The following is a 25,224-nucleotide window of genomic DNA, read 5'->3' as shown; positions in this document are numbered from 1 at the left end:
GCTTTGAACATATCACAGATCACTGCTCAATTCATCACGTGAAAATGGAAAAGAGTATGGTAAGACATGGAGGTCCACTTTAACTGACAGGTCAGGCAAAGAGAGCATTAATCAGAAGTCAAGGGGCCCATAGTAACTGGAGGAGCTGCAAAGATCCACAGCTCAGGTGGGAGAATCTGTCAAAGGAACAATCATTAGTATTGTACCCTGAAAATCTGGTTTAAATGTAAGGGCGACAAGTAGAAAGTCATTGTTCTAAAAAGCCATGTTACATCCCCTTTGATCTACATGGAAAACACTTTGTATGTGAAAAAACTAACTGTGCACATCCCCCTGAACATACCATCAGCATCATAATGTGGAGATGCTTGTCCTCAGCAGGGAGATGTCAAGAGGTACTGGTAAGATGAATGGATACAAGACAATCCCAGTAGAAAATCTGTTAAACTGCGAAACACTTGGTACTGGGTCAGAGGGTTACCTTCTACCAGGACAATAACTCTTAACATACAGTCAAATGAAATGGTGCAGATCAAAGCATACCTACATATTAGAATCGACCAGAAAAAGTTCAAACTCAAATTTCAGCAAGACTTTAAAATTGATGTTTACAGATACTCCATTCAATCAAAGTGAGTTTGAGCTGTTATGTGTTGGTCTAAGACATAAAATCCCAATAAAACACAATGAAGTTAAGGGATGTAGCATGACAATATGTGAAGAAGTTCAGTAGATAATGATACTAGACATTGCAGCGTAGTGTATCGATCCCATGTTTTGGAGTAGCGGTACTTTCCAGTCAAATACATCAGGAACATCGTTGCTTTTCCAGAAAAGAGATGCCAAACTACATTCTGCTCATTTCACATCACAGCTCTGTAGTATAATATTCAAGGCATCAAATTCAAAATGAAACTATAATAAACAATTAGCCTTTTAACATGTCATGCTTCCTTTTCATATTTTTATTAGATTTGGAAAATGTTGTTCTTTGTTCATTTACATTTTATGCAGCATTCCACTTTTTGTTTTGAGACAGAGTTGTTCTGCAGTTCTAAATATCCAAACATCTGGTTTTCTACACCTACAGAGGCGGTTTTAAGAAACGAGTCCAACTAAATCACCAGTATTTCAGTTGTAACAATTAGAAATGGTAAATAACTTCACTGATGACTGAGTTGCTTTCAGTGAAGTTCATCAATGTGAAAAAATATTTTGGTTAGAACCCCTGAAACCAAAAACACAAAGAAAGAGATGGATGTTCAACTACTAAGGGTCAGTTGTTGGCATCGGCATGTTTTGAGGCATACAGGCCATCAAGTTGGGGTTTATATCTGTTAATGCTTCTCTTTAGGATGCATGAGCTGAGTAACAGTAAGGCATAGGAATAACACTGGTACTTTTGAAGCATTATCTGAAATGAAATTTGGGCTGAAATAGCTGAGCATTCTGAATACTTTAAAGATTCCTGAAACTGATTTTGTTACAATTCTGCTTTAAAATCCTGCGTATGCATCTATATATAATACTATAATCACACAAAATAGCATTCTGTGGGAGGTGATGGTCAGATAAAGTAATGGTTGCAGTAAGGCTTGTGAATGAGATCATGCACAAAAACCTGCAGTCAAATAAGGCACCTTCTGCGTCTTACTTCCTCAGTTTGTCAGGTTCCATTCAAAGCTGGAGAAGAATACATTAAGAGCACTGGGAGGATCTGTTTAAAATCTTAAACCTTTCACTAAACAAACACTCAACAACAAACATCCTGTCAGGACTTCTGAGTCTATGATTTGTCTTCCACTTCTGGTGTAAAATTATTGCAAATCTCATCTTTATGCTTTTCTGTTACACCTAAAAAGGGGGAAAATATCAGAGACTAAACATAGAATTAAAACAAATATAACTGAAGTATAAATGAATGTGAATGGCAGCTGGGGTAGATTTGAAAAGAACATTTCGAAAACAAAGACGAAAATTGACTATAATTGTTTGGGGCTAGCAAGCTCATTTTAGTAATTTTGTCAGAACAGACCCTAACAAACAAAACAACAAAGCGGCGTTCATGCAGATAAATAGTTGTGAGAATGAAAATGCATCAGAAATGTAGATATGGTCATTTTATGCTGCCATGATAATCCCTGTGTTTGTCCCCTCATGTAAAATAAATCAACTGAACAACTGACTGAATTCCTCAGTTTCAGAAGAGGGTCAGGGTGAGAAACTCCCACTCATGTTCTTCAGCACACATATGTACAACAACCCAAAGAAGGTCACTGAACCTCTTTTATGACACACTGAAATAATATTCTCAAAGATGATATTCCCCTCTGACACCAGATCATTTTCACCTAGAACTCATAAACTTTGATTTCACCTTAAGAACATCTGAGCTCTATCCTATGACCCTTAGAAATGAGACATAGTTTATGTGTACAGTCCATCGTTGCTCTTTCCTTCAGTTTCCCAGTTTCTGCAGACCCATACTCTGGAGGTCTTCAGGACACATAGTTGAGTAAGACATTGAGTGACAATCTGCAACTCTGGAAGCTTCTCCTAAGTTGTTGTCCATGAGATTTTACTGGGTTTTAGGTTTGGCACCACCAGGAGTTGTGTCAGGAGGAGGGCCGCCACCTTGGGCAAGTCTTCGCAGACTTTAGGAGAGACAGAGGTGGGGTTAGTGCTTCTGCAGGATCCGTCCCAAAGACCAACAACGCAGTTTAAGGCTAAGCAGTCCCCCCCAAACACACAGAGATTTCTGTTGTTACACCTTTTTCAGATCAAACCAAATGTAATATCTGATAAAGACAACCTATTTGAATACAAATCACAGCCTTTAAATTTTTTATGAAAAAAATAACTATCAAAACTAATCTAACCCTGTGTGAAAAAAGTTATTCATCCGTTGTTAAATCATTAACTGTGATTAATAAAATTCTATTGAAAGAAACTGAGTTTCATCTTACTAGCCACACACATCAGATTAATGACAGTCCTGTAGAATCAAGAAACCACTTAAATAGAACCTGCCAGACAACATGAAGTAGGTGAAAAGATGTAAAAAGGAAACACGGTGCCCTGATCTGAAGATTTTTAAAAAGATGACTTCATTGACGTCTATCAGTCTGGAAATGGTTACAAAGCCATTTCTAAGGCTTTGGGATGCTAGAGAACCACGGTGAGTACCATTATCCAGAAATGAAGAAAACATAGAACAGAGGTGGAAATTGTGCAAAGGATGCCAGAATTTCTAGGAAGGTATTCTATAGACTGATGAGGAAAACGTGGACATTTTTTAAAGGTGTGTGACCAATTACATCTGGCGTAACACCCACTCAGCATTTCCAGAAAACAATATCCTACTGACAGTCAAACATAGTGGTCGTAGTGTGATGGTCTTGGGCTGCTTTAGTATCTGGATGGGTTTTCTATAAATGATGAAACCATGAATTCTGCTCCTTGCAAAAAAATCCTCAAGGAGAATGTCCAGCCACCAGTTTCTTTTTTTTTTTACTTTAAGCCTGATCGCACTTGGGTTATCCTGCAGAAGAAAGGTCCAAAGCACACCAGCAAATTCCATCTCTGAATGGCTCAAAAACAAACAAAATGGGGATTTTTGATTGGCAAAGTCAAAGTATGGACAAAAATCTGATTGAGATGCTGTTGCATGACTCTTAACAGTCCATTCATGCTCAAGGGAATTTTAATGTGGCTGAACTGAAGCAATTCTTCAAAGAGCGGTGGGGCAAAATTATCACACTGCTATATTATAGCATATAGAATTAAAGACTCATGACCAGTACCTGGCACAACCAGTTATTAGGTTCAAAGACATTTACTTCTTCACATAGGGTCAGGATGGTTTGCATGGCTTTTGTCCCCTTAATCCATTACATTTTAAAAGTTCCAATTTACTCAGGTTATAATTGTCGGATATAAAAAATATGTTTGATGATCTGAAACAATATAGTTTGACATTAAGCTAAAACAGAGGACATCTTTAGGAGTGCAAATATTTTTTCTCAGTGCTCTTGATGTGCTGTCTTGATGACAGTTTGCCCTACTGCTAAAACGTTCACAATATTGCAGTCATTTCATGAGTTAAGTCAGACAAACTCATGAATGTTCACTATGGTCTAGTCACTAAGGTTTATTGTGTGAACATTCAATAAAATAAAGCAAAACATCTGAACTTCATGTATTTTTGAGGATAATACTTTTCCCCTCTTTGAAGAATGGGTGTGTGTTCTACCTTTATTATGAACTATGAGAAAACAGTTATGGGGCTGTGGTAGTAGCAACTTAGTGTCAGAAGATGGCGCCATACTCACAAGTCCTTGACATTGTCAATTTGGGCCTGAATTCTTCCAATAAAGCCGTCCACTTGATCCTATAATGTCACAGTTTAGACAAGGAATATGAATCTGTTGTGTTGAAAATAACATTAATGTGGCTAACTAAAAAAATGATTACCTGGCGTCTATCATAGAAAAGAGGCAAAGAAAAGAGAGCAATCACACCTGGGAGGAGAAGAAAAAACAGTTGATGTGTGAACAAAAGTGTTAATTAAAACATTTTATGTGTCCAGTGATGATTTCAGTGTCTTACTGATGATGAGAACAGTAAGGCCATTGCAAAGGCCTCCCAGGTATGTGACGAGGTACATCAAAAACAGGAACTAGATGTTGAAGAAAGACAGAAACAGAATAAAAGAACAGCCTCAGAAATTTTGTTCAGCTACCATTAAGGACGGACAAAAAGGTCTAGATAATATTGGATGAAATTGGCTTAAATTGCCTAGTTTTAGAAAATTATCAATCTTTCTGCAGTGAAGCTCATTTCCCTATATTCCATAATGCTTTGTACACAGCATCTAATGTCTGTCAGTGTCTCAGTCTCAGTTACAGGATCAAGTGAATCCGATATGAGACACCCCTGTCTCACATGGAAAAAAGACTCCATCTTATCCTGGGGGTCTCTGTGTGCTGACTCCTGTGTGTCATTTGGCATACCAGCAGGGTCACAGTTGACCAGGAGGTTCAGTGATTAGGTGGCTCAACCAGCTCACATGGAGTCTAATTTTCTATAAATATTTATATCCTGTTTAAAGTTAAGGACTAAGGTTCTGCAGAAATAATGAAGTATGATAAGACTGGAGTAAAAGGAAAATTACAGCAGTGGGGTTTCTTACTACCACTGTAAAAGTTAATGTAAAAGGAAAAATTTTGTCATAACTTAGAGCCAATATCATAAAAGAGTAAAATAATTTTGTTAAATAAAAGGGACACTCAGATTGCTGAATCTCTGAGTTTTGGGTTTTCAAAATCTCTCTTTATTAGGTGCTCTTATGACACAAAAAGAGTCTTTAAAGTCGTGTTTTTTGTGAAATGGCGGTGACCTTGAACAATGTTATGCAGCTCAACCCTCATAAGTAAAACATGAACAGAATACATGGAGAATAGTCAGATTTTAGCTGCTTCCATTCACTGCTGCTATGTTTTACATAGCTGCTATAGCAAAAAGTATTCTGATGGCAGAATAGATCAGGTTGCCCATGTAGAACGTTGAAATCCCTGGGTACAGTGCCAGTCAGTGAGGTTTCCAACCTGTCACTGTCAGACAACATTTCTCCTGACATCCTTTTCCTTACATTTGAGGTAGGGAGTGCACTATCACTAGTTTTGTCTTGGGTGGCTCGTGTGTTATGCATGGATTAATGGTAGCTTGGTGGTCCTTCGGTAAAGTTATTTCTCAAGTTTGGCCACGAGTTCAGCTGCCTTGAGCTCCTTTTATGTTGATCAAGATATGATAGGTTGTGACATATGATAGGATGCTCCTCAGACATGCTTCACTTGGTGAAACCAATTGATTTAATAAACAGAAGAGCTGTACAAAATAATAGCAATCAGATGGAGCAACATACTAAAAGGAGGGGGAGGAGATATATGAGTCACTACCAAGCTTTAGGAACAGTATCAGAACCAAAATAGGTTCACGAGCTACGACTTCATTTGTTTTTTAATAGCACGTTTGCTTTCATATGTGCAACTAATCATGCGATGTCAATTTTAGGCATTAAACATGAAATTTAGGTCATTGAATGCTGCTGCAATTTATCAGAAAATTTAAGCAGTTGCCTGAGACAAAAGAAAAACAATGTTTTGTTATAAAACTATAAAAAAGATTTACAAAATGAACTGGAAGTCATTCAAACCAAAACAGAAAGAATAATCAAAGCTTAACATCTTAAAGTAGCTGTAAATAAGCGGGTAAAATGCAATCAGATCATAAGAGTGTACCTCACTAGCAAATATATGATGCTGGCACAAACATAATGATTCTGCATTTGCAGCAGACCATGTGGTAATAATGCTGTTTAATTTAAATGGGCCAGATCATTTTCTATAATGATTATACAGGTCCTTCTCAAAATATTAGCATATTGTGATAAAGTTCATTATTTTCCATAATGTCATGATGAAAATTTAACATTCATATATTTTAGATTCATTGCACACTAACTGAAATATTTCAGGTCTTTTATTGTTTTAATACGGATGATTTTGGCATACAGCTCAAGAAAACCCAAAATTCATATCTCACACAATTAGCACATCATTAAAAGGGTCTCTAAACGAGCTATGAACCTAATCATCTGAATCAAGAAGTTAACTCTAAACACCTGCAAAAGATTCCTGAGGCCTTTAAAACTCCCAGCCTGGTTCATCACTCAAAACCCCAATCATGGGTAAGACTGCCGACCTGACTGCTGTCCAGAAGGCCACTATTGACACCCTCAAGCAAGAGGGTAAGACACAGAAAGAAATTTCTGAACGAATAGGCTGTTCCCAGAGTGCTGTATCAAGACACCTCAGTGGGAAGTCTGTGGGAAGGAAAAAGTGTGGCAGAAAACGCTGCACAACGAGAAGAGGTGACCGGACCCTGAGGAAGATTGTGGAGAAGGGCCGATTCCAGACCTTGGGGGACCTGCGGAAGCAGTGGACTGAGTCTGGAGTAGAAACATCCAGAGCCACCGTGCACAGGCGTGTGCAGGAAATGGGCTACAGGTGCCGCATTCCCCAGGTCAAGCCACTTTTGAACCAGAAACAGCGGCAGAAGCGCCTGACCTGGGCTACAGAGAAGCAGCACTGGACTGTTGCTCAGTGGTCCAACGTATTTTTTTCGGATGAAAGCAAATTCTGCATGTCATTCGGAAATCAAGGTGCCAGAGTCTGGAGGAAGACTGGGGAGAAGGAAATGCCAAAATGCCAGAAGTCCAGTGTCAAGTACCCACAGTCAGTGATGGTCTGCTGCTGGTGTTGGTCCACTGTGTTTTATCAAGGGCAGGGTCAATGCAGCTAGCTATCAGGAGATTTTGGAGCACTTCATGTTTCCATCTGCTGAAAAGCTTTATGGAGATGAAGATTTCATTTTTCAGCACGACCTGGCACCTGCTCACAGTGCCAAAACCACTGGTAAATGGTTTACTGACCATGGTATCACTGTGCTCAATTGGCCTGCCAACTCTCCTGACCTGAACCCCATAGAGAATCTGTGGGATATTGTGAAGAGAACGTTGAGAGACTCAAGACCCAACACTCTGGATGAGCTAAAGGCCGCTATCGAAGCATCCTGGGCCTCCATAAGACCTCAGCAGTGCCACAGGCTGATTGCCTCCATGCCACGCCGCATTGAAGCAGTCATTTCTGCCAAAGGATTCCCGACCAAGTATTGAGTGCATAACTGTACATGATTATTTGAAGGTTGACGTTTTTTGTATTAAAAACACTTTTCTTTCATTGGTCGGATGAAATATGCTAATTTTGTGAGATAGGAATTTTGGGTTTTCATGACATTATGGAAAATAATGAACTTTATCACAATATGCTAATATTTTGAGAAGGACCTGTATAATTGAACATGACAGCTGCTGTCTTTGTTTGAGCACTATTAAGGAACATAATCTGCAGCTCTGAGTAGGTGAGGATGGGCGCAACAATGCTGTTGACCAGGGAGCTGGAATGATGGCAGATAACTGATAATGAGAGCAAAATGACAGAATACAGAGCCACATAGAGGTTTGGGTTAATGAGGACTAGAGCTTCTATCCGAAGCAAAACAATGGATCGTTAAAATAGTTCCTCGTACTAAAAGGCTAAACAACCATGCACACAAAAAAGTCCACATAAGCAGAAACACACAAAGAAATCAAGTGAAACACATTTAATGTGTATGTCTAACTTACCTTTAGGGATTCAAAAAGATTTTCTACAAAAAACAGCCTCCTTAGGGTATCAACGGCAGACAGAGTCAGAGAGATGGCTTTTTGCATGTAGAAGTCAGCCTGCTCTCCACTGAAACTGATGTTGAGATCCAAGTATGACCTGAAGGAAAACCACACTCAATATAAAATCAATAGATTTTAAGTTAACTTAAACCAAATACTGATTTGTTGAGCTAATCGCTAAGGAGGCACCACAGGCCTCTAGACCCCTCAGAGATAACGGAATTTTATTGTAAAAATGAATTTTTTTAATGCTCTATGCATAATATACAGTATACATGTTTTAAAGTGTTTCAGAGATTTAACATATCTGAATCAAAGAAATGTCATTAGTAGTTTCCTGCACGCCATTTTCCATACAAGTAGCTAATTCAGCAACTTTAATCGGCTGTGCTACTGCAGACAAATCTAAAACATGCAGGACAACAGTCCTCGAGGACTGGAGTTAGACACCACTGGTGTAAAGGGATCTGTATTTCCTAGATTTATTCTTTATGCCCAAATGTTAGATCTACTGGAGGATTCAAGGAAATAAATTTAGTATAAATACTGCATTGAATGCTGCACGGACTTGCGATCTGTCCTGTGTGTACCCTGCATCTACCTCAACAAAGGTCTGAATATTTGCCTTGAAATGGATATTAGAAAATAAAATTATATATAGAATAGTTTTTGCTTTCTTTATTTGTTTTATGCATACATTCCTGAGTTATTGGTCTGTTTCCTTGTAATTTACTGATAGCCGAGTACAGCATGCCTGCAGCTGGTGCTCTTAGGTTGTCCTACAGCTAGTTTAAGTAATGAAAAGCACAAGTTTTATAATATTGTCTTTTAATTGGCCACAGTGGTTCACTCCACGCAATACCTTCAACTGACTGTTCGACGATAGAGCATAAGCTTTTCTGCTGCTGGGATTACTTGCCTTTTTGGCACTGGGGTCTCCTGAGGGCAAGATATTGGTTTTTCAATTCAATAAATTTATCAAAGTCATTTGCCTAAAACATTTAGGGGCACCAGGATAGCTCCAAATGCATGTTTAAACAACTGCAAGATTCTCTTTTCACATCCCACCATCATGGCTGCTGTTTTTAACCCAGAAAGATATGGTAAAAACAATCAGAAAAAAATAGCGGATAAACGATTTAGTACAAAATTAATAGCAGTACAAACACTTGATTGGGAAACAAAATTAAAAATACACAAAAATAATTACTAATGAAAGAGAAGAATGAATACAAATCAAGTGTAAAGGATATTCATGACTCTTTAATTTATTTTGAATTTAATTGAGTTTTTTGTTTAGTGTTACAGGGATTGTTGTTTTTTTCCTTTGGCTTTATGTTTTCTGGTCTATTAGTTATGTTTGATGATTTTGCTGCTCATCTCTACCATGATTCCCTGGCAGAAGAGATATTGTATCTCGATGTAACAGTATCATTTAAATAACAGAGTAAAATAAGTTAAACTGCAGGAAACGTATACAAGACTTAAACAAAGATGACAACAGGATTCATCTGTTATATTGGAAACTGCTTTGCTACAATATATTTTAAGCCATGGTCTGCAGTCACAATAGTGTCTCACTATACATACATCTTGTGTCAAATCTTGATTTTTGATTAAAGAAGTTGCTATTTTCCACAAGATATTTTTCTTGCTTTTGAATCAAAATAAAATTGTCCTAATTGTTTCTTTAAAGCTGAAGTGTTCACATTTACTTTTACTGTTGCAGTTTAGTGCGGAGGACCATGCTGAGTTTTTTCTTCCTGTGGAGTAAATGAGGGTTGGAGGGCCAAGGATTGAGAGTCTAATTTTATTTTATTTTTCATCAAATAATAAAAAAAGGTCTTTGTGTCACATTTAATAAATTAATAAATAATAAATAATAAATTAATAAAATATTTTTGAATTGAATTGAATTTGTGAAGAACACAATATCAAAGGACTTTTTAATTCTCTAGGGTTTTTACTACTATTTTCTAATTAAAAAACGTAGAATGAATTTGATTGTAATATTTTGAACATTAAAATAAACCAAGAGAAACCTAAAAAAAGGTAAAAACAAATATTAAGTCATGTTTAACATAACCTAAAACTAAAAAAAAAGAAAACAGGTTTCTTTGATTTCCTAACACTATAAAATCATCTTACTTGAAGGGATGCTCTCCGTCCCCCCAGTTGAGGATATAGAGCAACTGGTAGTAGATGCGTACTGAGATAGTGAAACACATGACTGCCAGGGAGACTGTGGAGACCACAGAGATGATGCTTAGCTGGAACAGCGAAAGGAAGCCCACCACCAAGGCTGTGAGCACCATCCCACTTTTCTCTGTGTCCTTCCAGTAGATAAGGTCCATCACTGACAGGTAGATGAAGAAAAAGGTAAAAAAAAAAAAAAAAAGAAACACAACAAACAGGTTAAAAAGGAAATTTACAGAGACAAAAGTGTAGCTGTTTAAAGTAAATATAATTGAACAGTTCAGTATAAATAAAATTTTGAAATGAAATACAGGTACAGGATAAATAGCCAAACCTCTGAAGCTAATTACCAATATTCAAATTTGTGTATTAATAAATATAACCCAATAACAAAAAAACTGCCAAAACATAATGTGCTCTGCGGTTGTTTATTTTGAAGAAGGAATACATAGACAGAGGTGTAGCGAAAGGGAGCCTGCAGGAATGTTATCAAGAAGAAAGGACAGAGAGGTGAAAGACATTAGGAAAAAAGGTATTTCCATCCTATAGCCTGAGATAGCACACAGCAACTACAGGCTCAAGCCTTGGCTGAATTTAGCCTTCAGAGAGAAAAGCCAGCAGTTGAGGAGAATTTAAATTCCCAGCACCTGTTGTCAGACGTCAGGCTGTCTGCAGCCATTAATCTACACCCTGTTGGTTTCCCTCAATGTCTCCCAGCAACGGCTGGAACAACAGCTTTAATATATAAAGTGTCCCAAGTCTCCCCTCTCTGATCTTTAAAAGCCTTAAGTTTTTTGTTTCTGTTTCTTTTATGTTTAAGCAACTGTTCAGCTTTGAATTATGTTGTTATAGTCCTGGAGTCAAACTATAACAAAATGGGGGCTTGTTTGAAACTTGAACCTGGAACCTCTTACACCACTAGAGCTCATTATACCCATTTATTTATTATACCCTCATTCATTTTCCTTTCAGGAAGACAAACTTTAACAGTTTAAAGTTGTCTTGATCAAAAGTTCCTCGGGTTTTCTGAAGGTCTTTGGAAGCTCCACTGAAACTCCCCATGTTGGTTCCTTGGTCTAGAACACCAGGTCAACTGTTACTAACCAAGAGGTCAAAGTGGATGCTGAACTAAAGTTAGAAAATCACATCAGAGCAATTGTTAAATCAATTCTTTTTTTCCATTTGAGGCAGCAGGCTAAAGTAAAGCCAGTTCTTACACTGCGACATCTCAAAGCAGTAATCCACGCCTTTGTTACCACTCAGCTGGAATACTTTAACACACTTTATATAGGAATCTGTGATTCCTCTATCTCTCAGCTCCAGAGGGTACAGAATGCTGTTGCACGTATCTTAACTGGCACACAAAACTTTAATCACATTTCCTCTATTTTAGCCTTCCTGTACTCACTGCCTGCACATCTTAAGGTTCCTTTGAAAATAATTGTATTTGCTTTTAAAGCTCTATATGACCTTGTCCTGTCTGAGCTGCTACATCCCTACACACCCCACCTGTTTCCTCAGGCCATCTGATCAGCTGCTCCTGAGTGTGCTGATGAAGCGTAGGTGTAGTGAGTTCCCAAAGGCGAATGATCAGTCAAACTGCTGTTGAGAAATTCTCAGAATTATTTGAGCCCAATTGTATGGACAGTTGCAGTGATGCAGATTCTTTTGCCCAGTCTTTCCATAGCCATTCCCTATCTGTATTACATGAGGTTGCTCCTGTGAGAAACAAAATGTCATATCCAAAAAACCCTTGCCCTTGCATAAATAGGGACATAATGTTGTTAAGGAGATCATGTCGCAAGGCGGAGCATTTATGGAAATCTACAAAACCTGAAGTTCACAGACTGCATTTAAAAGAGCTGACCTCGTCACTAGATGTAATTATTAAACAGGCCAGATCTGCATATTTTTCTATTCTTGTGAATATGAACAAGAATAATTCAAAAGTTTTGTTTGATACCATTAATAATATAGTAGCACCTTCAGCTCCGCTGGTGCCAGTATTGACAATAGATGACTGCAACAGACTTTTTTGTAGAAAAGGTTGATCAGGCAAGTGTAAAAATTACATAAAAAGATTAAATCTGGGTCTGTTCCATTTTTTTTTTTTTTTAAAGCAGCTTTAAGTCCTATGTTGAAAAAGTCCAATTTGGACCCATCTGAGCTGAGGAATTACAGGCCAATATCAAAACTGCCTTTTCTTGCTAAAGTTGTGGAGAAAGCTGACAACTTTCTGGGGAAGTATTAATATTCTAGACAAGTTTCCGCTGTTTTCTGTAAGATTAACACTACTGAGGCTGCCTTGTTAAAAGTCTAATGATATATTGATGGCTGCAGACTCTGGTCAGTGCAGTGTATTGGTTTTATTGGATCTGTCATCAGCCTTCGACACAGTCGACCACAAAATTCTGTTACATCGATTATATAATGAGATTGGAATTTCTGTAACCGTTCTTAAGTGGTTTTCTTGTTATCTGAGCAAAAGACCTTTATGTAGTCTGCAAACAACATAATAACCAAGTCACTCTCTTGTTGCATGGTGTCCCTCAGGGTTCAGTCCTGGGCCCAATGTTGTTGCTTTTATACATCAACCCCCTTGGTAATATTATCAGTGGGTTTCTGGCCGTTTGTATGCTGACGACATTTAACTGTACTGTTCCTTTAGTGACTCGGAATTACAAAAGTTAGCTGACTTACTAAATTGTGTCTCCTGTATTAAGGACAGACATTCAAGAATTGTGGTAAAATGCTGCTTTTATTGTCCGAGAAATATTTCTAAACTGAGTCCCTGTATGCGATAAAATGCAAATGAATTACAAACTCACACGATGTGATTTTCTGGATTTTTGGTTTTAGATTCTGTTACTCACAGTTGAAGAGTACCTATGATCAAAATTAAAGATTTCTACATGCAGGAAAAACCTGCAAAATTGGCAGGTATATATGTATATACATGTATATTATGCATACATGTATTTACATAATATACAGGGGTTGGACAATGAAACTGAAACACCTGGTTTTAGACCACAATAATTTATTAGTATGGTGTAGGGCCTCCTTTTGCGACCAATACAGCGTCAATTCGTCTTGGGAATGTCATATACAAGTCCTGCACAGTGGTCAGAGGGATTTTAAGCCATTCTTCTTTCAGGATAGTGGCCAGGTCACTACGTGATACTGGTGGAGTAAACCATCACGGATCCACCCCCATGCTTCACGGTGGGCATGCAACAGTCTGGGTGGTACGCTTCTTTGGGGCTTCTCCACACTGTAACTCTCCCAGATGTGGGGAAAACCGTAAAGGTGGACTCATCAGAGAACAATACATGTTTCACATTGTCCACAGCCCAAGATTTGCGCTTCTTGCACCATTGAAACCGACGTTTGGCATTGGCATGAGTGACCAAAGGTTTGGCTATAGCAGCCTGGCCGTGTATATTGACCCTGTGGAGCTCCCGACGGACAGTTCTGGTGGAAACAGGAGAGTTGAAGTGCACAATTAATTCTGCCGTGATTTGGGCCGCCGTTGTTTTATGTTTTTTGGATACAATCCAGGTCAGCACCCGAATATCCCTTTCAGACAGTTTCCTCTTGCGTCCACAGTTAATCCTGTTGGATGTGGTTCATCCTTCTTGGTGGTATGCTGACATTACCCTGGATACCGTGGCTCTTGATACATCACAAAGACTTGCTGTCTTGGTCACAGATGCGCCAGCAAGACGTGCACCAACAATTGTGCTCTTACCCTGCTAATTGAACCTTCACACTCTGCTCTTACTGGTGCAATGTGCAATCAATGAAGACTGGCTACCAGGCTGGTCCAATTTAGCCATGAAACCTCCCACACTAAAATGACAGGTGTTTCAGTTTCATTGTCCAAACCCTGTATATGTTCTGCCCACTGTATATAGACAGACAAGGTCTGAGTTCTTCATTCAATGAAATGAAATGCTAAGCTTCAGAAGTAGAATACATAGATACCTCTTTGGATAGAGTGCATTGACAGTAGGTGGATTATGTCTAACCTCTCAGTACACAATGCATTCCCACAACTTCCTTGGAATACCCTTTCTTGTTGTCATTCACAAAGGGTGATCCTCACACGCAGCACTAATTTCAAACCGTTTTGAAGATAATTTAAAGTAATTTTCCATAACCTACTCATAGTCTACTGTAATTAAATGCGGTTATATGACTACAATCAATATTATCTACTGACAGAAGATTTTCCCTAATCTATCATATCTATCAGTGGCAGAATCAATTGAAACAGGCTATATTATGAAATGTGTACAATAATATACCATAAAATTTAATCATACATTAGATTTCAACATCTTTATAATTGTTTTGCCTTGATCATTTATCAAAGGTACCAAACTACAAGAAGAAATAAACATATATATAATGGGTAATTACACAAGCATGAAATAGTTTGTTTAGTTTGAAAGGAGGATGGGACAAACTGGCAGTGTATGGGTATGAAGTAACATTGTGATTGATTCAATCCATCCTTCATTAGATACACTGCAAACCCTTTTATAAACTATAGATGTTTTCTTCATAGTTTAGCCAGGCATTTTGAGATGAATACTTGTTTCATAATGTAATTAATTAGGTAAATAAAAATTTTCTATCAAGTCTTGAAAGCATTTTTTGTCTCCCTCTCACAGATTTCTTCTGTGACTCTGCTTTTGCTTTTCTTTAAATTATACTCAAATGCTTTAGATAATCAAATAACCTGTACAAATAAAAATAGCAGTTTTCTAAGGATGATTTTATTTATTGATGGAAAAAAGCTATCAAAACCAATCTGACCTTATGTAAAGAAGCAATTGCATGAATTGACTGTGATTAACCACATTGTTTTGGTTCAGTTTCACTTGCCATACCCAGGCCTAACTGCTAGACCTGTAGAATCAAGAAATTACTGAAGAAGCACCCCCTGAAAACATGAATTACGCAAAAAAAGATCTAAAATCCAGCACATTGTGCCCTCATCTAAAGAAAATGAAGAACAAATGAGTATTTAAGTAATTGACATAGCAATTTGCAAGACTAACAAAGCCATTTATAAGGTTTTGGAACTCTAGTGAATCACAATGACAGCCATTATCCACAAATGTAGAAAACATGGCAGAGTGGTGAACCTACCCTAAATTAGCCAGCCTACCAAAAACTAAAAGAGCATGTCACCAAATCACCCATGAGGTTACAAAAACCGAGAGCACTGTAGGGCTTGAATGCTTCAGTAGTGTTCATGATTCAAGAGACAGGGTGGAAATGGTATCTATTGGAGAGTTCCGATGTCAAAACCAATGCTGATTAAAAGAACACAAAGGCCTGTCTCTCAATGGACAAAAAACCATCTTGAGTAATCAATAGGGCCATGAATTCTGCCCTCAACCAGAAAATCGTGTAGGAGAATGCTTGGCTATTAATTTGTAACCTAATGCTCAAGCCCACTTGGGTTATGCAGATGGACAATCATCCATAGCACACCAGCAAGTCCACCTCAGAATGACTCCAAAACAAAATGGAGGTTTTGGGCATGCATAAAGTTGTTTAATATCCTTAAACAGTCCGTTTACGCACGAAAATCCTCCAATGTGGAGAATTTCAACAATTCTGCAGCATGTCAACATTCCTCGATAAACTATCTGCCAGTGCTTGATGGCAATTGTTGCCATCACAGGATCAGAGTGTAAAATCAAAGTGTATCACCGTATGGTGCTGTAGTCCCTTTAAAACTAACACTCCTATGGTCCGTAACTTAAGCGCAGGTGTTTATGTACATATGTGTGTATGTATGTATGTATGTATGTGTGTGTGTATATATATATATATATATATATATATATATATATATACTGTATATGTATATATAAATACATATACATGCACCGGCTGTTCAGCCTAAAGTGGGAAAACCGAGCTGGCAGAGCGACAGCTGTCTAATACCGTCACGGCACCATTTTACTTGATTAAAGGGAGACAATTGAATTAAAGCCGCTGATACAGATTCTGACCACTTACACTTAGCATTTATCGGTCTAAAGTCAGACACACCTTCAGCTTATTGAAGCTGCAGTCTCAAGCAAGCCAGCTTGCAAAGTAACCTGAGGTTAGATTAGAAATCTGCTTCGGGCCTTTGCTCAACAACACAAATGTGGCAACGGGTGCGCTGGTGAAGATAAAAGCTTTTTTTTCCCTTACTTAAACCTGCTTCTTTCCACTACTTTTTCTTTTGTTTATACAAACTTAGATCAACCACCACCTTTTCTCCTCTTTTCAGTTAAAAAATTCATCCCCTGCACTTTAACTACACAGGCATGAAAACATTTTAAATTCCTTTAAAAGTCTCACCTTTACTGGCCATGTTTGGTCGCTGTTCCAGTCTCTCTCCTAACACGTTCTGTCCCTTTCTGTCTCCCCCACTGAACGTATCCCCTCACCTCACTGAGCTGTTTTTGGACACCCAATGCTCACTCAGCAGTGCAAAGACCTAACAGCCCAAAATAATGTTGTTGTCCACGGCACCACCCTCTACTGTTCAACCCTCACAGCCACAGCATGCATAAAGAGTTAATTATCCAGCTATCCTTTGAAAATCATCGGTTTTTAAAGCTCAATTGTATACATATTCAGGCCAACTAAATCTATTTTCCATTATTGCCTAAAGCCAAAACTGTCTTCTTCTCTTCAAAGACAACAGATATCTACTAAATATCTGCAATTGTTTTGATAACACCTTCAATTCTGCCAAAAGATGCTCTTGAAAGTCAAACTGCATTAATGCAAACGCTGATTTGTAACCACTTCTATTGTTGAGAATCATTTTGACTTGCATTTTCAACTGTTTAGTTTTTTTATTGTATGTTATCTTATCCCTTTTTTGACTATTATGCTACCTAATTTAAAAATTAAAAATCATTTTATGTACAGCGCTTTGGGATTGTTTTCTCTGTGAAAAGTACTTAAATACATAAACTTTAATGAAACTTTACTTTATTGCTGAGGATTGGGACCCCAAAGAATTCTTTTAAATTATGAAATAAGAGTATAAAGTACTTTTGCTTCTGTTCTTTACTTATTTTAGGTTAATCAGAGTGCTTAGGAACTTTGAATTTACAATGAACGGTCTCCTGTTCCCCTGTATATAGAAACAGCAGGACACAGAGTAGAAAGATGAGAACATGTCAATTAAATAAGGCAGACGTACAGTTTTTACATTAGAATAAAATAAATAAAAACTGAAACTGCTAAACAAGGTTGAATGAGGACCCACGTTTATCTTGACAAGGCCCAGCAAAGAGGATTGTAAAGGATGTAAAAAATATCTACAAATATTGTCAGAAAACTGCAGCAACGAGAGGCATCTCCATAACAACTATTAGATGCCACATGCAATTTTTTTGTTTGCAAAGCCTGCCAGATCATAAAATTTTCTATAGTGTGTTAAATGCCACTGGGACTGAACTTTTTCACAACAAACACTCCAGGTGTACATGTAGTAAAAAGAAGAAAAAAAAAACTTCAATTAAGAAAACCTTTTTTTAATTATTCAGGATTTTTTTGCCATTATAATTCAGATGTGATACTTTGTACCTGAAGTAAATAACGTAACATGTGACCTATTTATTTAAGACTACCCTAATTCTGTTATAGGCCAGACCACATAATTATCAGCAGGCTTTACAGCCCTCTTTTATCTACCTAAATAAGACATAACTTCTGTCTGACCACTACACAATGGTCCACTTGAAAAGCCATCAAGTGTGATGACTGAATCTTATCTCTAATGATCCCCTTCTCTGCCCCACTCACTCAAACACTGCCAACTAGCTCCGACAAATCTGCATACAAAGAAATAGTGCAGAAACCCACACTGATAACAACTTTGGAGGTGTGCCTGTCTAAAAAAGTCAGCCAAAGCCTGGAATGTTTTCTCTATAATTAACACATCATTACTGAAATCCCGAGAGAGTTGGTTACTATAGAGACAATGAACAGTCAGGACTTCTGATGATCCGTCTTTGCCTGCCTGCTCCTGAAGGTACATGCTAAGAGGGAAATCCAATCTTATCTTTGAATAAAGCATTGATTTTTGAGCTGCAACAAAGAATCTGTCTAAGCAAATATAATATACAAAACAGAGAAGATTTGTGTAGGAAGAAGAATAACAGTCACAGTTATGAAAGAAAACCTTAGTAAAACTGAGTGATGTAATCTAGTACCTGCTATGCGGATGCATACAGTCAGATCCTCAGTTAGGTACGGTGCTGAAAACCAGTGATCTCTGACCAGCTGTTCCTGAGAGTTACCGTCCACAGAAGACAGAGATGCGCATGCTGGGTCTGTGGGTCGCACAGATGTGAGTAGCTTGACTGAAATGGTTTCCAAGGTGACGGGAGACTCAGTCTCTAAGGTTGGTGAATCCTCTGCAGCTGGGAAACAGAGGATGATGTCACCATGCTGATAGCTTTAATAAATTACAGGCATTATAACAAATTATGTACTGTAACTTTGAATTGTTGTCTGTAATGTGACATCAGCTACAGTACCGGAAAAATCTCACAAGTCCGATGATGTAATGCCTTACAATATACAGGTCCTTCTCAAAAAATTAGCATATTGTGATAAAGTTCATTATTTTCCATAATGTCATGATGAAAATTTAACATTCATATATTTTAGATTCATTGCACACTAACTGAAATATTTCAGCTCTTTTATTGTCTTAATACAGATGATTTTGGCATACAGCTCATGAAAACCCAAAATTCCTATCTCACAAAATTAGCATATCATTAAAAGGGTCTCTAAACGACCTATGAACCTAATCATCTGAATCAACGAGTTAACTCTAAACACCTGCAAAAGATTCCTGAGGCCTTTAAAACTCCCAGCCTGGTTCATCACTCAAAACCCCAATCATGGGTAAGACTGCCGACCTGACTGCTGTCCAGAAAGCCACTATTGACACCCTCAAGCAAGAGGGTAAGACACAGAAAGAAATTTCTGAACGAATAGGCTGTTCCCAGAGTGCTGTATCAAGGCACCTCAGTGGGAAGTCTGTGGGAAGGAAAAAGTGTGGCAGAAAACGCTGCACAACGAGAAGAGGTGACCGGACCTTGAGGAAGATTGTGGAGAAGGGCCGATTTCAGACCTTGGGGGACCTGCGGAAGCAGTGGACTGAGTCTGGAGTAGAAACATCCAGAGCCACCGTGCACAGGTGTGTGCAGGAAATGGGCTACAGGTGCCGCATTCCCCAGGTCAAGCCACTTTTGAACCAGAAACCGCGGCAGAAGCGCCTGACCCGGGCTACAGAGAAGCAGCACTGGACTGTTGCTCAGTGGTCCAAAGTACTTTTTTTGGATGAAAGCAAATTCTGCATGTCATTCGGAAATCAAGGTGCCAGAATCTGGAGGAAGACTGGGGAGAAGGAAATGCCAAAATGCCAGAAGTCCAGTGTCAAGTACCCACAGTCAGTGATGGTCTGGGGTGCTGTGTCAGCTGCTGGTGTTGGTCCACTGTGTTTTATCAAGGGCAGGGTCAATGCAACTAGCTATCAGGTTATTTTGGAGCACTTCATGCTTCCATCTGCTGAAAAGCTTTATGGAGATGAAGATTTCATGTTTCAGCACGACCTGGCACCTGCTCACAGTGCCAAAACCACTGGTAAATGGTTTACTGACCATGGTATCACTGTGCTCAATTGGCCTGCCAACTCTCCTGACCTGAACCCCATAGAGAATCTGTGGGATATTGTGAAGAGAACGTTGAGAGACTCAAGACCCAACACTCTGGATGAGCTAAAGGCCGCTATCGAAGCATCCTGGGCCTCCATAAGACCTCAGCAGTGCCACAGGCTGATTGCCTCCATGCCACGCCGCATTGAAGCAGTCATTTCTGCCAAAGGATTCCCACCAAGTATTGAGTGCATAACTGTACATAATTATTTGAAGGTTGACGTTTTTTGTATTAAAAACACTTTTCTTTTATTGGTCGGATGAAATATGCTAATTTTGTGAGATAGGAATTTTGGGTTTTCATGACATTATGGAAAATAATGAACTTTATCACAATATGCTAATTTTTTTAGAAGGACCTGTACACTCACCGGCCTTTATTAGGTACATGTTTTCAATTGATTTTTTTACACCTGTATCACATGACTGAAACTAAATTCACTGAGACATCTAGACGTGGTGAAGACAACTTGCTGAAGTTCAAATGGAGCACCACAATAGGGAAGAAAGCAGATTTAGGTAACTTTGAAAGTTACCTAAATGAAGTTCCAAAAATAGATAAAATATCCAGTGAGACTCAGTTGTGTGATTAAAAAAAATGTCTTGCTACGGTCATATGAGAATGGGCAGATTAATTCAAAATGATAGAAAGGCAGCAGCAGCTCAAATGACCACTCGCAATAAATAAAATTACCATCTCTTCAAGCACAACATGTCAAACTTTGTATTGGATGGGCTACAGCAGCAAAAGACCACACCGAGTGCCTCCTGTCAGCTATCAACAGAAAACAATCAGATGTTGTGGTAAACAACATTAAAGCTGCAACTAATGATTATTGTGCTAATCAATGAATCTGTCAATTAGCTTAATAATCTAGCAAAAAGTGCTCAGTAGTAGGTTTTTTACAGAATTTGAACCAGGTGAAGCTAAAACTATGCCACTTGAGGAGTTCTGGATACAGCATATTTATTTATCGACAAATAAGGTTTTTCATCTTAAATGAAAAACATAGATTGTTTTGTATCATTTTGGCCTAATTATTGCTCTGAGTGGGTTGTTCTTTCAGCAAATGGCCTGTTTTAGTCTGTAAAATCCAGTTAACGATTATTCAAATACTAAATTAGCTGACAACTATTTCAATAATTGATAAATCACGATCAATTCAATTAATTGTTTTAGCCCTAGATCAAAGCCTTGTATCAACAGTTCAGAGTGTTGGTGGTAGTGTGATGATGTGGGCATATTTTCTTGGCACACTTATTAAACGGCCATATTTATAGCTTCGTAACCACAGTCTACATATCTTCTAATGACTACTTGTAGCGAGATAACACACCATTCCATGAAGCACAGATCTTAAACTTAAACAACGGCTTCCTCAGTTACCAAATTTAAATCCAACAGAGCAGCTTTGGGATGAATGTTTCGAACACCGTTTTGAATCTATGTCATGTAACATTAAGATAGTTCGTAGGGCAAAAGGGGGTCCAGCTTTGTACAAGCAAGGTGTACCTAATAAAGTGCCCAGTGAGTGTGTTCTGTTAAAAATAGTAAGAATTCAAATCTTGTCAAGGGTTCTGACCTCTGGGTTCACTAAGCAATGTGGCTTAAAGTCATATTCTGCTTGTCTTAGTCATGAAATGAAGGACCCCTTGAAGAAAAAGGTCATCGTGTGTCGGGCTTTATAATTAGCTCTGGCTGCAGACAGCAGGAATGAGCTGAAAGCTGACAGTGCCAGGAGTAAACATACTTAACATTTGTGAAGCAAAACCAATTTGTCTTCAACTCTTAAGAATTCCAACAAAAACAATAGAAAATTTCTTTCATATTAATTTATTTCAGGGGGAAATTTTAAGGAAGAACATTATAGTTATAGTTATTTCTAGAAGGTTCAAAGCTGAACTTGGGAAATAATTTAAGTGCTTAATAATCAAAAAAATCTAAGTTTCTATTTCTTACCCTGGACTGTCTGTGAGGGACTATGTTGCTGAGATGACTGGATCTCAGAAGGATGTTTGCCAATCTGGCGTGCACTCTCTTCTTGTCCATCTCCTGTGTCTGTCCTTTGACTTTCTGAGTCCACAGTTTCCGGAGAAGGATGCACTGTAATAGTTTCCCTTTGTTCCCTTTCTCTTCTTTCCACAGGCCTTGTTGTACTTGGTTCCACTCGCTCCTGGGCTCTAGAATCTGATGTTGCCTCTTCTTCATCTTGACAGAGAAAAGCCTGTGACTCCCAGTCCATATCAGGGGAGTCCAAGAGCATCTCCAGCGTGTCAGTTCGAATCAAAGGAGTGCGACCCAGCCGTGGGACACCCCGGCGTCTCTCACGCTGATGGCGTGAGGTCCCAACTGCTTCGGCTTCTGCGATGGCAATGTAAGAGAAGGTCAGCTCTAAGGAGTGCTGGCGAGGGGTTCCCCAGATGGATGGGGATGAAGCTTGTCCTTCATCATCATTTGGATCTCCTGCCTGCTCCTCTTCATCATCATCATCAGACCACTCTCTGGCTGTTTGCAGCTCGCACATCTCTGACTCCTCATTGCCGCCTGGATACAAATCAAGACAGGCAGTCATCAATCTAGAATGACATAGATCAAGGTGTCTCTAAATACTCCTAACACTAAGTAGTTTATTTGATCACAAAGAACCTTTTTCTGTTGCTTCTGACAGATGAAAGGTAGAAAAAAGTGTGCCATTTTAAGATGAAACATGCTTTAATGACTGAGTGAAATCTACCGCTTGTAAAATGCTCAGGCTGTGATATTGTTATTCTGACCTGCAGATCTTTACTGATAAAAGTAAAGGAGTTACTGGACGGATGGATGGATGGAGGGATGGATGAAGGGATGGATGGATGGATGGATGGATGGATGGATTAGGTGAGTGATTCTTACCATCGGTGCATGGAGGTGTGGAGTCTGGAGTGGATGCCACAGAGCCATATTCCTCTGGAAGAAAAACGTTTCATATAAAGTGATACTGAGATTAAAAACATTTATCTTTAAAGTGTTCCACTCTAAGGCTTTGCACAAATGTACTGCAGATAACCAAGAACACAGAACCCCGATAAATACTGCAGTACAACAGAAGATGTCATTGTAAAAATACTATAATTCTCTCCTTGGTGGCATTTCACATTAAAACATGCCGATAAGACTAACAAATACTAAGCTGATATAAAATATCAGAATAGGGAACACAAATTGTTCATCACTCCTAAGTGCATACTGTAGGTCACTGAATATTGAGTGGATCTGACAGAAGTAAAAGGCTTTCACTACATTAGATTGCCAGCATGACACCAGTGTATAAATCAACCAGGCAGCCATTGCACTGCATGCAACATATTCTATTCAGCAGCTGTGTGAACACAGGCAAATATTCAGACACTGTAACTTAGCTCTAGATTAGATTGGGTGCACACAAATTCATAGCACATTAGAAGCCTTTACAATGCTAACATGACTACATGCAAATGCTTTCTGCAAGCCTGCAAACTGAGGCATGGTAACAACAAAACGATTGTGCATCTGCACTGCAGCGATCCATTAAATGAGGTAAAAAGAGGAAGAGAGGGTGAGCTAACACATATGATAATCAGGCTGTTGGTGATAAAAAGATGCTGAGGTGGGCTGTTCACATCTGTGTGATGGACTAATACAGATCTCCACTGTGCAACCATGCACAGAAACAAACAAAATCTAGACTTACGGCATTGGGAGAATCCTAAAACCTGGCCCATACTCCATCAAGGCATTGCTGGGCCTATCCAGTCTGGAAGCCCCCCCTCCCTCATCTGCTGCCGGCACAGGTTGTGTGGATTCACTCTCTTCCTCCGTAAAAGCAGCTTCCTTCTTCTCCTGCCTCTGTTACTCAGCAACCCCGCCCTGCCTCACTTTACCATCCTCCCCTCTGCTGCCTCTGCTCGTCATCTCCTTTTACATCTTTGGTACTGCAGCCGAAGGAGTGTACGCTACAAAGGAGGGAGAGGAGCACGAGCCTCTGCTGTCGTCTTTCCATTCACAGCCAGTCTATGCCTATCTGTTTCTAATCACGTGGTTTCAGTTTTAGGAGCAGGAAGAAGAGACGGAGAAGATAGGGAGAGATAAGTCATTAATAATGCAGCAAACACAGATAATAATGCAGGCTCCATCATAATACAAAAATAAACCAGCATGTAAAGTCTGCTTCAGTTTGTTACATATTTATCTCTCAGGTTGTTGTATGCAATTATTGAACAAATACAGTAAAATACAAAAGAGGTCAAAGCAACAACGTCAAGTAGGGGGCAGTGAAGTGTCAGAGTAAAGCTGGTCCTGCCAAAAATTGAAACATGACAGGAAATATGTTTACTCTGTTTCTTTATAGACACATTATGAACGAGGAAAGTTGAAAAGTTAAAATACTTGCAGAAAATATTCATACCACTTAAATGTATTACGTAACTGCTACTACACAAAATAAAAAAAGAAGATATTAAATGTGTCATTTAGTGCTTGTGACTTTTTATGATAAATCCAATTACATTTATGGAAAGGAAACATTAATAAAATATTTCAAAATGTATATTCGTGCCGCTTAAATGACAGTTGTTGAGATATATGTTCATAAATTTCACTTCCACTACTCCTTTGCGCCGTTTTATGGCGTCAAAGGGGAATCCCAGCAAATAAACTGACTGCTGCTACAATGGCTGACAACACAAACAGCAGCGAAGAATCTGATGATTCTTTAGATATATTTCAGTCACTATCACAGAGAGACGCAGCAGAGCCAGGAGAAAAAGGTCAGCTGTCATCAAGTAGCAGAGCATGAGTGCTGCGGCGTGCAGACGGTCATCTAATTTGACCAGAGTCTATGGAGTACAGCTAAAGTCAATATAAATTAATCGTAACAACAGGAAACAGAACGAGCAAAACATCCAGATTTTCAAAATAAGTCACTAAAGATGGACCAGATTTTGCTATATCAATAAATGCACGCA

At 38.7% G+C, this 25,224-nt stretch overlaps 1 protein-coding gene across 3 annotated transcripts; it reads right to left on the bottom strand.

The window, feature by feature from the left end:
- Window positions 1-1,413: 1,413 nt before the first annotated feature.
- rtn2a (reticulon 2a) lies at window positions 1,414-24,707 on the bottom strand. Of its 3 annotated transcripts, XM_047392669.1 has the most exons (10): window positions 23,952-24,707; window positions 23,135-23,188; window positions 22,202-22,786; window positions 18,727-18,936; window positions 10,436-10,643; window positions 8,246-8,384; window positions 4,609-4,678; window positions 4,474-4,520; window positions 4,332-4,390; window positions 1,414-2,654 (listed from the first exon to the last, which is right to left on the bottom strand). In XM_047392669.1, the coding sequence occupies exons 1-10, from the start codon at window positions 23,980-23,982 to the stop codon at window positions 2,579-2,581; spliced, it is 1,479 nt and encodes a 492-aa protein (XP_047248625.1). In that variant the 5' UTR covers window positions 23,983-24,707; the 3' UTR covers window positions 1,414-2,578. The 3 variants fall into 3 exon arrangements, with proteins under 3 accessions (XP_047248625.1, XP_047248627.1, XP_047248626.1); XM_047392671.1 differs by lacking the exons at window positions 18,727-18,936; window positions 22,202-22,786; window positions 23,135-23,188; window positions 23,952-24,707 and adding exons at window positions 11,993-12,085; window positions 16,856-16,886; XM_047392670.1 differs by lacking the exons at window positions 18,727-18,936; window positions 22,202-22,786; window positions 23,135-23,188; window positions 23,952-24,707 and adding an exon at window positions 16,856-16,984.
- Window positions 24,708-25,224: the final 517 nt, after the last annotated feature.

Source organism: Girardinichthys multiradiatus, chromosome 18 (assembly GCF_021462225.1).
Source record: "Girardinichthys multiradiatus isolate DD_20200921_A chromosome 18, DD_fGirMul_XY1, whole genome shotgun sequence".
Taxonomy (NCBI): domain Eukaryota; kingdom Metazoa; phylum Chordata; class Actinopteri; order Cyprinodontiformes; family Goodeidae; genus Girardinichthys; species Girardinichthys multiradiatus.
Note: the sequence above shows the minus strand (reverse complement) of the source record. Positions and strands in the feature narration are given on the sequence as shown.

Coding starts and splice junctions, on each gene's coding strand:
- rtn2a (XM_047392669.1), bottom strand. CDS start 23,982: ATGGGCCAGGTTTTAGGATTCTCCCAATGCC. Junction 22,787..23,134: donor CACACCTCCATGCACCGATG/GTAAGAATCACT, acceptor ATTTGTATCCAG/GCGGCAATGAGGAGTCAGAG. Junction 4,679..8,245: donor ATCTTTTTGAATCCCTAAAG/GTAAGTTAGACA, acceptor TTCAACATCTAG/TTCCTGTTTTTGATGTACCT.